Here is a 14,193-nt window from a genome sequence, read left to right as displayed (position 1 = left end):
GCATTCTCCCCCCTGAGCAGATACAACTACATCACACGGATGTACCAATAATTCAAAAGAACATTCCCACCACTACACAAAGACCTGAACAGGGCAAGAGCAGTGGCCCTACGCCAATTACAAACAAATATCTTCCCGAACCTGTTTCACCTCTAACGAATATTCCCTGAAGCACACAAAGAAGACACATGTAAGATATTCAAACAGGACACAGCTGCACTCAAACATTATGCCATGGCAATGTAACGCCAAACGCAAGAACCAAAACGACTCAAACTCCGAGACCCTATTGCTGGGATGGGCCGCCGCTCTGCGCAGCTCCGACCTGGGCGACCAACTTTGGGCCGTCCAGCAGACACGCGAGGCGGCGCTGAGAGAAAATCTCAACCTGCGGTCGTGAAAGATCTGAGCCCGGGTCACCCTGAACGTGCCGGACAAATCAATAAAGTTATTACCAACGAATATCGCTGTCACCCGGACGGAATCACAGTTAACTCGGAAGACCCAAATCAGCGCCGTATCGGCCTAGTGTGAACGGGCCCTTAGTTCAGGCAGCCGGCATACCGGCGGGTCTGAACTTAAGCTTGGCGCTTGAACTAAAGGCAGTGAGTGCACTTATTCGTTGGCTGCAGGTAGGTCAGTCCTTCTACCTTCATGTAGGTGGACTGACTTACCGTGTAATTTCGTGGAGCCGCTACATTCCTATGGGGATGCATTACGAGCGAAGGTGTTTAGGCTACATGCATGGGCTGCACACATTATAAATCATAATTTGTTTTAATACGGTACCACACTACGCCGACACAAGTGCCGCAGCGGTCGCCGCACTCCCTTGCGTATGCCGCAACCGCTGGTGCAGCTGCGCCGGCACCTATGGCGCGCTTGACGTTAGACCGTTTTGATTTAGCGTGACATGTTTGCGTTAGCGTTAGCGTGGTTTGTGCGCGAAACCTTTGTGGGGCGCTATTAGATAGAGTTTTAGTATAGTGTAAAACGTGTAGGCGTCTCACAGCGCGAAACTTCACCGCGCCATCTAGGTGCGGGTAGTCAACGCTCCAAAGTCGATTGGCTCACCATCTAGTTAAGAATAGTCAAAGCAGAATTTCTAGAGAGTAGATAGTTTTAGGCCGAAATAATGAAATCCCCTTTAGCTCACCAAGGGAGCCTTCATTGCTGTGAGGCCACTTTATGTCATTCTGAAAGCTTCCTGACTGCGGGGCCCTCGGTGAAGGCTTCCTTGGTACTTCCTCAGTTTAAGGTTGCTCCGAAACTACCATCGTGCGTTCTGAAGCTGCTCCTGACCTACCCCTTCAATAGCTCTTCAATACGCCTTCAATGGGGCCTTTAAGAAAGTAAAATGAAATGAAAAATGAAATGAAACGAGCGCTCCACCTCACTGCTGGCCCACGTGATTGGTTGCGCATGCGCGCTGTCAGCCGCCTGCGGAGGAGTGCGAGTACGGCGCCAGGCTTCAGAATGCGTTTGAATCGCAAATTCAGCATGAGTGGCGTCTCGCAATGCCGGCGTGCTGGTGTCGCTGGAACACATCGTTTTGCGCTCGACTGCGGGGGGTTCTCGCGATGAGTAAACAAAACTGGTGGAAAGCGTGCACGCGTCTCTATATTAGCAATTCAATTTAAAGGATATATGACCCTCCAACTTTCTTTTTATTGAATAAAGGTATTCCTGCAAAGCTTATAAGAGATGATCTCGAACCCAGGTGTACGGTAACCGTTACGGGTGAACACGCGAAGAGAGCTTTCAGAGTACGCTTGCTTCTTCGATCGGTCCATCGCTTTAAGGAGGTGTCGCGTAAGGTTACGAATCGGTCGAAAAAAAAAGAAGCTTACATTGTTCGGGCCTTAGACTAGACTTTATTGTCTTACGAGCACCCCTTCGAAACTTTTATTTAACATAGGGGAACGCAAACGTAAGGAAGACGTCCAATGATAGGGCGCCGTCTAGTGGCTTCTGACAAACGTACCACGCCAAGACAAGGCATTAGCGACCATTATTTGGTTGCATAATGTTGAGGACGAAGCAACGAGCTATGGAAAGAAGAATGATGCGTGTAACGTTAAGGGCATAAGAAGAGAGCAAATTGGATGAAGGAACAAACGCGAGTTAATGACGTCTTAGTTGAGATCAAGAAAAAAGAAATGGGCATGGGAGGGGCATGTAATGAGGAGGGAAGATGACCGATGGTCATTAAGGGTTACGGAGTGGATTTCAAGAGAAGGGAAGCGTAGCAGGGGGTGGCAGAAAGTTAGGTGGGCGGAGGAGATTAAGAAGATTGCAGGAACAACATGGCCACAATTAGCACATGAGTGGGGCAGTTGGAGAAGTATGAGAGAAGTTTTTGCCCTGCCGAGGGCATAGCCAGCCTGATGATGATGATGATGTTGTTGCTATGCGGGCGCGTCTCGACAAGCCTAGGGACGCCGGATTTCCCGAACGATCTCAGAAAGTGGATGCGCTATGCGCTCATAACTAGCATTTCAGGTGAGTTTAGAGGAAGCGAAGGCTCATTTCAATATTCATTGGCGATGAATATCTTCAACAGGCACGCAAATACTTTTGTCTACCAGTGTTAAGAAGTTATTACTTGTTCGGCTCTTTCTTTCCGTGCAGCAGTGCAAACCGAGATGCTGTCGGCAAAACTGCTATCAGGTGGTGAAAGAGGCTTCTAGGTTCTCATGTCATGTTCGCGAAGAGCTTTATAGGGCTAGGACATCTTTCATCTTCCGTGCGTCATCAAAGTCATTAAAGCCAGCAAACAAATCGAAATGGTTATGAATTCTGTGGTTTTATGGTCCAAAACCACGATTTGATAGTGAAGCAGACGGTAGTGTACGTCTCCAGATAAATTTTGACTACTAGGGGATCTTTAAGGAGCCCGAAATGCACTGAACACGGGCGTCCTTGCAATTCGCCTCCTTCGAATTGTGGCCGCCGTGGCCGGGATTTCATCCCGCGGCCTCGTGCTTAACAGTTCAACACCATAGCCTTAGCCCTAAGTTACTGCGGCGGGTAGTCGAAATGGTCTAGGCAATCTTTAACATCTTCAAAAACATGGCCGTGGAACAACCTATACTCTATTTGAGTAGTTTATTGCAGCACTGCGGAAAGTGCACGCCTCTAACCAAGAGGAGCCAAAAGAGCCCAGGGGTGTGCTCTGTCTTATTTACCTGCTGCTAATGAGGTCTTTATGTTTCCGCTTCCCTAGCCTAAACTAACGTGGATTAAAACGTGGGCCTCTTTACAGAAGCGCTCTCACGTGTGCGCAGTTCGCCTTCGTAGCTTTCGCTGCATAGCCACCGAAAGTTGTCAGCGAGTATAGGTTGCATGAGCTCGGCCATGTTGCTACGTAATCACTGCTATAAGCTGGTCTTTAAGGTTGCAGGAGGCAATCACCACAGTAATTTGTAGCATACGACGTGCAAATGCAAAGACACTAACATGTCACGTATCGCTGTAGCGCATCATGCACCAAGCAGCACTGAAACTCTTTAATCCTCGAGTGGTGAAGTTCAGCATGTACATATGAAGGAGGTGAAATGCACACGCAGCGCTCACACTAAATTTCCCCACGTGCTGAAGCTGGAAGCAAGGCCGCAACCTAGACTGGCAAGAAACGATGAGCAAACAGTTCGAGACACGAAACGTGGTCAGTCTCGGAACCAACGCAACGATGGTGTGAAGGGACTTCAACGGTAGTGACACTGTAGTTCACAGGGGAGCTTTGTTTTGTAATGATGTTGACGCCTAGCAAACGTGACAGGAACCTTTCACACAAGCCAGGGGAGCGAACGGGTGCCCAGAGCAGCACCTTATCTCTAGGGCGAAAGGAAAGGTCGCGATGAGAATTGTCGTAACACTGCTTGCGGTCTTACTGGCTGGCTTCTGTATCGAGTCAAGCGCGTTGTCGACATTCGTCAAGTCTTGAATCTATCGGATACAGACACCGAGGAGCTAGTCGGGACAGGAAAAGAAAGGCGCCGAAGTGGAAATAAAGGTGATCGCCCATTAATCAGGTAGAAATGGGAGTAGCCAGTAGTTCGTTGGACATAGGATGTATACAAAAACGTCACAAATGGAAGATTTCTGTCCAAGTTACGGTGGTCTAGTTCGATATCCATAGGTATCACATTAGCTAATGTGCGATGAAATCGCTCCGCTAAGCCATCTCTTGTGGGGGGTAAGCTGATCGACGTCGGTATTATTAACTGTGTGAAAGTTCTGAGTACTTTTACTAGGATCCTCGACAAAATAGTCTTGCCTTGATCACTCAACAGGACGCGAGGTACTCTAAGACATGACACCATGACTTCGAGAAAGAGGGGGGCGACGTCTGACGCAAAGCAAGAGCGTACAGGAGCCGCCTCGGCGTAGCGTGTAGGGTGGTCGATAGCAGCCCTACTCAATCGATGTCTTGTCGGCGTGATAGGAGGACGTCCGAAGAGGTCTATTGCAATGACGCCAAATTGTTTCTTCGGATATGCAATGGGTTGTAGCAGGACACCAGGAGTCGTTGTTCGGAACTTCAGCAGTTGGCAAAGGGTGTCAGAAGTCCGGGAACACACGCACAGCTCCTATTAATGCGAGAGCGTTAAGGGGTCCGTGTCGTTAGAAATCCAGTATCAGTGTCGGACGTCATCTTGCGAAAAATAATTTCGAACCAGAACTGATCTAATGAAGTTCCTGAAAGTGAAATACGTAAGAAAAATCCTAAAGTACAACCTAACCACAACCTACAGGCATGATAGCATTGGATTGTAATTTGAATATACCAGAAAACATAATGCTGTTAAGCGGTAACTCAAACCCCTTCTCCAACGTTTCTACCATTCATAGAGCGGCGCGGTCCACTCGGTCTTTTGCAACAGTACCACCGAAATGGCGCTCGCCTTCGCGCATCTGTAAGAAAGCTGTGGTTGCCAGAGTGACAACTAGTCAGGGATCTTTGAAGGCAATCACCTTCTACTCTTAAAGGCGAAGCTTAAGCAGTTTCGAAATTTTAACTGCATTCGCCGGCTTCTTTTACGCTCGAAAAAACACTTTTATGTACCGTACACATTATTAAATCGTGATGCATGATAGTTGCCAAACACTGCATGCATATATATATATATATTTCAACTGACGTACATGTATAAATATATATAGTTCAGCTGACGTTGGTCTGCTGCGCACCACCATCAGTTGCACTTTGCTCTTCGAAGGCAAAACGTATATCGAGTGAGCTGCTGAACAAAACTTGCCATTGTGGAGAGCGCAATCATGGATCCGGGACCTCAAAGATGTGCGACGTAATGCTAAAGCATTCCTCTCGCATTCATTGCTATATCACCGCTGAAGCTTTTTAATACACTATTCTGGACACCGACAATTCAATCTAGATAATGGGGGAAGAGCGGAATTCGCAACGTAAGCCAATGATGGGTTCGAAAAAAAAAAGTTGCTGTTTGGCCAGAAAGGCGAAGCTTTGACCGCGACAGTGGTTATTAGACAACTACACTAAGGAAGGTTGGTAATTTTATCGGTCCCCTAAATTATAGCAAAATTCGCTGAATAAGTCAATTCCTAAGCCTGGTGTCGCGCACACATAAGCAAGCATTAACAGATTTCACTCGATGAACACGAATACTGGCTGTCACAACGCTGGCACGGTGAACAGCGGCAGCAGCGGCGAGCCCCCAATTCCCGTTCGTGCTTTCTTTCGCTTCAATGGGAACTAGGGCCGCGATAAACAGCGCACACGAAGTCATCAGCAATCTCGTGCAGCCTAGCCTTTGCCGCCACACAAATTGACTCCAAGATAGGGCGCACGCGGCCACTCGCGGCATCGGAGAGCCTATCTAGACGCATTGGCGCCTTGAGAAAGCAGCGGTGTCTTCCAGTGCTTCTTCGCTATGCTTGCTGGTAAACGCGCCCATTCGCATTTGCGCAGCGGCTAAGTGGAATGATCTGTCATTATTTAGAGCACTGCGGCGGCGTCTCTAGGACGTTAAAGGGGCAAATGGAAAACGCCAAACCTGGACTGTTAGGTTGAGCATTCTTCGGGGCCATCATGTGCAGGGAGTGTATCACATCGGCTATTCGCTATCCGGAACGGTCTTACTTGCACCCGAATAGCGCTCGGCACTTTCTCGCCTCGGCGGTCGCACAGCCCATTGATCGCCCTGGCTCTAGCACCGCAATTCTCAACACCCAAGGGATGTCCTAGAGATCCTGCGCTGCTTGCCTTAGAGCCTCAGGTGCTCTCCTGAGGCCTACATTTTTAAAGCACTGTATTTTTCTGGTGGACATAGATATGATACTACTAGGTGTATTCGCGCTGCACGCGCAGGGCGTGTCTACACGGCACTTAATTCCATTCCATTACATATCGCTGAAACGTGTTCAGTATTTACTTAACCGCTTCACTAAAGTTTTGCTTGCCATATATTTCAACATGAGCTCTGTATCTGCATATTTTCCATTTGTCTTTATTTAGCCGCTCCGAGTGGAGCTGTCTGAGTGAACGACAGAGCAAACCAATCAAGAGGGAAGGCTTACCCGGCCGGCGAATCTCTGGCAACGAATACTGCAGACGCTGCTACCCAGGCAGAGCTGGAATGCACTACGATAAAGTACGTAGACAACGTTCTCTAGTGCACCGTTTTTCACGGCAGGGCACAATATTGTAGCTTAGTCTCCGAACCTAATTACACGCATGAACTTTTTCAGGCATATGGCGTTAGAGACTGCAAGCTACAATGTAAGGATAACCAAGATTCCTACATTCTCGGCGTGCCCGATGGTGTTCCATGTGACGTGGAACGAAAAGGACGCAAGGTACTAATTTCTTTATTATCAGAAAAGTAACATCGAATTAAGTTTTAATGCATATTAAAATTAACTAGTTGTCTCGAAACCGTTGTGCAACTTAATTAGGAAAGTGCGGAATTCTTGAGAATCTTGCAGCATTTTAAACTAAAAAATCTGAGTGCACCTAAGCACTTCTTATGAGCTGTGAATGCGAAAGCATTATTGCTCAACTGAACGACGCTGAGCGGTCCTTCGTGTCATGAACTGCTCACGAGCGAGCGAGTGCGTTGAGACGCTTGGCTAACGCCTCCTAGATAGCATAAGGCTGGCGCACTTCGCCCTCTGACATCATGCAACCCTGCCCCGACTGCTATGTAATCTAGTGCGGATGGATGCTTCCGAGTAAGCCGCGGTGATTTTGACGTCACCGATTTCGTCACGCCGGGCTTGGCAATTGAAATTTTGGTCCAAGTAGCAGGATGTCATAGAGCAGAGTGCCAATACTTGCTATTTGGGAGGCACTGCTCAGGCCCTGTGGGTAGGACACTCGGCTTCTGAGCAGGGAGCTTTAGGTTCGAAACTCACTACCGCAAATTTTTTTTTCCCTTCTGGATTGATTCTGCTTTCTCACACATTAATTTTTTGTAGCGCTTACCGAGGGGAAGCTAGAACGCAGGCGCAAAGCTTATGCAGACAAGGAGCGTGCGGATAACAAAAGGCTTCAAAAGTAAAAAAAAAACAAAAAGATAACAAAAGTGTCGTCGTGGCCATGCCCTCGCGCACCAGCGCGGCACGAGGTGTCCCCTCTCGGCCGCTTTGCTACGTCAAGGCACGCACGTGATGTGGCGTCGGAGCCAACGGGAATTTAGGTGCTATTTCCCTGATACAGACGCCGACTGTTTCGCTCAGTGGGCCACTCGGTGTTTTAGCATCAATACACGCGCAGTGCTCAGCGATAGAAACACAATGCCCAGACACCATGACGGCAGGCACTTTTCTCCGCCACCGTTTTACGCTGGGTAAATTTAGCTGATGCACTTCTGTGTCACATAAAAACGAGAGTCATTTCAATTCATCTTAACGCAATTAGGCAACCTCAGCGATCACCCAGCGCTAACCAGTGGCGTAAGAATCACCAGCCCCAATACTGTCCGGGTATCGCGTTTCAATCACTGAGCACTGTATATATTTGCCAATATTGCATATACAGTAACATGCACAACATTTTATGTGTTTCCCTGCATTTTAAAAAAATTGAATATTTTGATAGTAGAGTTGCGAAGTGGCAAATTTTGTTGTTTCCCTTCCAACTGCATTGTGTGAAAGGAAATGTAATCTTGGTACGGTCAGTAACGTTGTCAAATTACAACAATTCTGCAGTTTTAAGGGGTTTTGGAGTGTGCTTCAGTGAAATATCTCATTATATTTCTGTGCCGTCATTATTTGACATGTGTAGACCAAAAGCTTCTTAAAAAGCTCTCCCGACTCTCGCATTTGCGGACAGTGCTTCTGACCCCGAGAAAACTTTCCTTGGATGTAGAGATTTTGGGCCTTCCTTAGGAAAAGACAAATTGGCGGAAATCAAGGGAAATTTTGTGCTAGTACGTGCAGGAAAGAAAAACTTATTGACTTGAAAAAGCGCCGTTGCGCAACCCACGATGGCCGAAAAGTGGAACAGCGGAAACGTTGGTGTATATTTATTTTAGCCATCGCACACTAGCTTCGCATTAGCCTGTGAAGTATGACCTATGGGAGCGCAGCAGCGCGGTAAACCCAACTAGTCAAGTCAACAAGGACGGTATTATGTCCGCTATAGGCACACAGCGACCGTCTTAAGGCGCCAGCATCAACAGCACAGAAATGTGATGAAGACAATGGGGGCGAAGACGCAAACAACGTTTTATTGATTTTTCATTGCGGCTGCCCAGGCCTAATGACTGGAAAACGGATTCCCGTACGCCTGCTTTTGAGTAGGTCGCCGCTGGTACGACTGAAGTCACATTCATGGGAGCAGAGATTACATAAAGCAGAAATTACGTGCAAAATTGCGTGAAATTGCGTGCAAGCAGAAAGCAGTGCAAATTGCGACGCACATGTACTGCCGAAACAAAACCGCGGCAAGCTATGACGTAAAAATTTAGCAGTTCATATTATTTTGCCGCTGCCATTTTGGTACATGACCAGGGTAGTTGGAGAAGTATCGGAGAGGCCTTTGCCCTGCAGTGGGCGTAACCAGGCTGATGATGATGATGATGGTGGTGGTGGTGATTATTTTGCTGTGCACGCTAAAATGGTTGCGTGCTTATTGCATGTAGATTGGCGACGCCACGCTAAAATCGCCGACAAAAAACGCGCGTCCTGTTTCAAAAGCGAAGCTCTTCCTTGCAAATCTTCCGGGTTTCGTGACCGCGCTAGCTGCGGCCTGGCTGTCCCATTTGTCGAATAGGCCAACCAATCAAAATAGAGCATGCGGGCCGCATGCGCCGCTGGGTTTCTTGCAGCACTAGCAGATGCCACCCGCATGTGCGCATCCGCGACAGCGGCGGCCTCAGGCACGTGAGGGAAAGAAAAAGAAAGAACCAGAAGGCTCGCCTTCGTGTATCCGTGGACGCATGGTAATGAGGAAGCAAGCTATTCTTCTTGATTTAATTAATTCTAATTGCTACACATACGTATGCACATGCTTGCTCTGAAGCCATGACACGTTGAAGGCGTCCGTCGTACTCGCTAGTAATCAGCAACTCCCATTAACAAAAGGCGTATGTGGCGTATGTGTATGTGTGTGTGCGTGTACTTGTGTATCGATTCTTCATTCACTCGATGTATGTACTCTTTCTTTCGCTGTATGTATTCGCTTCATGCACTCGCTGTATCATGCACTCTTCATACAAGCTTCGTTATATATAGATTCCAACTTCTTCAATCTGCTGCACTTTTTTTTTCTTTTGGTGCTCCTTCACCTATCACACGTGTCGGTACGTGCCCGTTCTATGTTCATTGTGATGCTTTATTTTTTAACACGACACAGTTTTATGGAGGGGTCCACAATCAACTTCCTGTAACAGACGTGACGTTGGCGCCAGCGCGTAAATATTTTCTTTCTTTATATGAATGGCGCCGACATCTAAGAGCGGTGAAGCGGAGTACTACATCATGACACTAACGAGCGGTGACAATGAGCGAGCGCTTTGGTAGTGTCAGTGTAGTTGAGGCTGCAATGCGGTGTAGCCTGTTGTAGCCGGTGTAGACCTTCCGCTGAGGTGACGACACAGTTTCCGCACATGGTTTGTCTTTAGCGTCAGATTAGCGGTGACGCCTTGTCGCCTACGTAGTGCAGCTTCAACATGCATCAGCAATGCTTACACACCATCTACTGGTTTGTTTGCGATCGCACCAACCAAGAAAATGGCTGCGCTAAGCGGCGCAGAAAGGCAACGACGTCGACGGAAGAAGCTCGCTTTGGTCCGGTGAGAGAGACGCCAGCTTGAAGCAGAACGCATTCGTGCGTTATCGGCGCACGCTGTGAACCCCGTGACTCGCATTCTTGAAGCTGAGCGCGTCGCAACTCAACTGGCTCCCCAAGACATTCCGGAGACGGAGGAAAATGCGGCTCGGCAGCACGACACCGCTCGCCAACAGGATTCTGTGTGCTAAGCGAACTTGCAACCTGGTCGCCGATCGACAAATCGTGCGCCTTTCGCTGCAGTGAAAAATGAGTTCATGAAGCAAGCATGCAACAGTTGCTGTAAACACACGTTTCTTTATCGTCTCGCACCGGTTTCTGCGAAAGAAAGATCAACCAAATCATTTTTCGAGCGAAGCTTCTCTTGGATAACTAGTTTCGGTGGGGATATGGTCACGCCAAAACTCAGTTGCTCCCAGAGCAGAGCAGCTGCGGGAAATGGCGATTTGATAAGTTGACAGCTGCTCCGGATGCGAAGCGTGAGTCATTAGGAAGGATTCAAGCTGCATATGCGCACGGTCACGCCACGCGCGCAACCAATCAGAGTCGTTTCACTTCAGCCGGGGAGGGAAAGGGCCGGGAAGGGTTTCGAGTGCGCTGCGCCGGCTTCGTTTCCGTTCAATACATTCTCGGAAAACGAATAGGACAGCCACCCGTGGTACGTTCCCCCAAGGAACGGGCAGCTTTCGACGAGCGGCGGCGAGAACTCGCGCGTGAAAGGGCTCGCTGCCGGCGTACCTGTCTAGTTGTTAGAGGCTCCCGAGCCTAGGCAATCCGACAGCAACGAGAAGAAGATCCGGAGCTGAGAGAGCGGGAGGCCGAAGTAATCCGGCACTGTTACCTGTGGGTTACTTGACCGTGACGAAAGTCAGCTGCATGCAGGACAAGCTTCGCCTACCAGAATTTTCCGCTAAGGGAAGGTTTTTTTTTTTTTGATGCTTCAACGATCTTTGCAACTACTCATTCTTCATTCTTTTCCTATTTTCACGTACTTTTTGGCGCAATGAGTGCCGGCGATGGCGGCCGGTGCACGTGCAAGGCTGGCGTTCAAGGCTAGTCTGCAACATCTCCAAGGAATATTGGACACCGCCCCATCAGCTAGCTTCCAAACTTCAGCGCAGTGAAACAATGTAACGCAATGCGCCGCACTTTCAAGATATTGTACGAGGGCGAATGGGAAAAGCCTTTGCGCGTATTTCTTATTAGCCAAAGTAAGGTACATACACGTAAATAAAAATATGGCACACTATTCTACTTACATTGCACTATTTTTCCGTATAGTCGCCCCACCGCTTCAGATAATTGGACTATCGCATAACTAAACTTCAGATGCCCCTGTGGTAGAATTCGTTCGGCTGACTGTATGGAACCACCGTAAGACCGCTGTTTTTGCTTCAAGGTCTTTTGCGAACTCGCAACACCAAACACCTTACACTCCTCAAAACGAGACACCTTTCCCCGTGTGTGGACTGCATTCCCCTAGGATTTTGGTGGTCGTAAGACCCTTGCTGCAATCGTGGACGTGGGAAGCACAACCACCATCTTCAACAACTGACAGCAGCGCGGAGTCGCGGAGTTACCGGCAGATAAGGCTGGGCCGGTCCCAGAAAAGTCCACCGCTCGGAATGGATATGTTGTCTTCGAATTCACACCCGTAATTTGGCTAAAAATAGGGGCAAATTCTTTCTGATTCGTCCGTGCACTTCAGAATGCCGTCCAAATTTCAAAGAATTCAGTTAGCAACAGCACAATCGTACGCCCTTTCATACACATGTATATTTAGAGCACTTAGTCGTAACGTCTTTGCCACCTTACAGCAATATTTTTGCCACGATAATAGCAGTGCTATAACACAGCAGGAAAGTCACAAATGAGTGCCATAAATATGCATGTTATTAGGAGTACATGTAGTCTCGCCATTTCCAGTTGGAAGATGAAATTCGGTCGCCCTCTTGAAATATTGTTTTCAGTATTGCGGGACTTTGGATTACGCTGATGCAGTGCGGGAAAGTTGGAAAGGTAATGTTTAAAATGCGGGGGTGCGCCTGCCACGTGGTCGTTTGTCGTCGATGCAAAGCGCGCAGACTCGGGCACGAGCCGCAGTCAAAGCTGGGGAGCCCGAGGAGTATATCTTAAATGGAAAAAACATCGACTCGCCATCCCAGCCCTGCGAAAGTGGATGTGCAGTGAAGCTATTGAAAACCGACACCACAACTGCTGTGTGGCGTATGCAATGCTTTATTGATATAGAGTAGTGGTAATTTTGGCATCAAGCCGCTGCTGGTCGTATTGCAATTTCTTTTCGCCACCCGTCGTATTCATGCTGCTCCACGGGAGTCCGAGCTATGCGTTGCGCACCCATAGTGGTGCGGCACCAGCAATGAAATCAGTTGCTGGGCTGTATTTTTTATATGCGAAAGGCTAGTGACATCATTCGGCCCCGTCGCAAGCTTCTGTCGCCGTGACAGCTTGCGCAAAAGTAATATTTACCAAGAAACGTATGCGGGGATCACTGGGGTGCTTCGCATTCTTACCAGGAGTGCCTTATCATGGATGATCTAGTTTGATAACTTGTTTTGTGCTTGTTCCTTTTTGAAACGAATGCTGTGCGGTATGTTGTATGCGTGATACCAAAGAATGTATGCACTTTAGCTTCAGTCACGGAATGTATCTTTTTCGGTGAGGACTCGGCAAAAAAAATCGTGGTCGACTAGCAGCTAATAGCTCCGCTGTAAAAGAGTGATCCAATGAGAAGACTGCGAAATAATTAAATTATGGAGTTTTACGTACCGAAACCGCGACCTGGTGATGAGGCACGCCGTAGTGGGGGACTACGGATTACCTGGGGTTCTTTAGCGTGTACGTAAATCTAAGTACACGGGTGTTTTCGGATTTCGCCCCCTTTGAAATGTAGCCGCCGTGGCGGGATTTAATCTCATGGCATCATACTTAGCAGTCAAACATCATAGCTACTAAGCAACCGTGGCGGGTGCTTGCAATATGACGTCTATACAAATCTGCTTGTGTGCACCTTCAGTGTCAAAGCTCCGAAGTGGTCAACCTGCAGACACAAAGGCGCGCAATTTACATCGAACACGAGGCGTTTGCGAAGGAATGACTCCTTCATTTATCTTAGAACTACACAAAAGAAAAACAGCTTTGGAAACGTACGTACATTAGCCTAAAGGATGTGCATATCCATGATTTCCGCCATTTCAGTCAATGAGCCTGCAATGAAAGCCGATGGCACTGTCTGGTCCCACTAGCTTCAGTCACAATTAAATAAAACAGTTCGTACACTCGAGAATGCAGCATGCATGTTCTTATTTGTTCGTGCGTGGTATTTCGGTAACGCAAAGGAGAAAAATATGAGAATATATTCAGTCAACGTAGCTAGGGGCGGTGCCTTCTGCGCCCGGCTGGGCCATCACATGCCATTACTTTCCCGGCGCCACTGCTTGCAGGTACCATCGCTCGAAACTTCTCTGCGTCCAATGTGCACTATTGCGATTGGAATTCGTTGCCTACTTCAGGCGTTTTAAGCCCGCCCGCCCGCCTAATTATCCATCCATCCATCCATCCATCTCTTACGGCGACCAGGTGGCCAGAGGTATGTACCAGCTTAGGCCACTGACTATGTGCTTGTAGTGGTGATGCTGTAGGGGTCTGTTAATTGTAGTTATTTCAACTTCATGACCTTACTCTCGACATGCCATCGTCGTCATGCCTTCTGCGCCGGCCCAGTGGCTCCAGCTGTCTAGTGGCTTAGGCTGATAGATATGTGCTCATGGTCTGGACGCCGTCGGGGTCTTTGCACCTTCGTCATCCGACTCTCGTCATGCCGTCGTCGTCTCGTCGTCGTCATACGATCACCATGAGTTCGTTGTCACGTGCTCGTGATGCTGCTTTTGGTTATTCTT

At 48.3% G+C, this 14,193-nt stretch overlaps 1 protein-coding gene across 1 annotated transcript in view; it reads left to right on the top strand.

The window, feature by feature from the left end:
- LOC142583700 (A disintegrin and metalloproteinase with thrombospondin motifs like) overlaps nt 1–14,193 on the top strand; it is an 82,976-nt gene that overhangs the window by 57,249 nt on the left and 11,534 nt on the right. The window contains exons 13-14 of the mRNA XM_075694187.1: nt 6,497–6,632; nt 6,730–6,837. Coding sequence (XP_075550302.1) covers nt 6,497–6,632; nt 6,730–6,837 — 244 coding nt within the window. The remainder of the gene's footprint in view (nt 1–6,496; nt 6,633–6,729; nt 6,838–14,193) is intronic.

This window comes from Dermacentor variabilis, chromosome 5 (assembly GCF_050947875.1).
Source record: "Dermacentor variabilis isolate Ectoservices chromosome 5, ASM5094787v1, whole genome shotgun sequence".
Classification (NCBI taxonomy): Eukaryota; Metazoa; Arthropoda; class Arachnida; order Ixodida; family Ixodidae; genus Dermacentor; species Dermacentor variabilis.
This window is presented reverse-complemented; position numbering and strand designations above follow the sequence as displayed.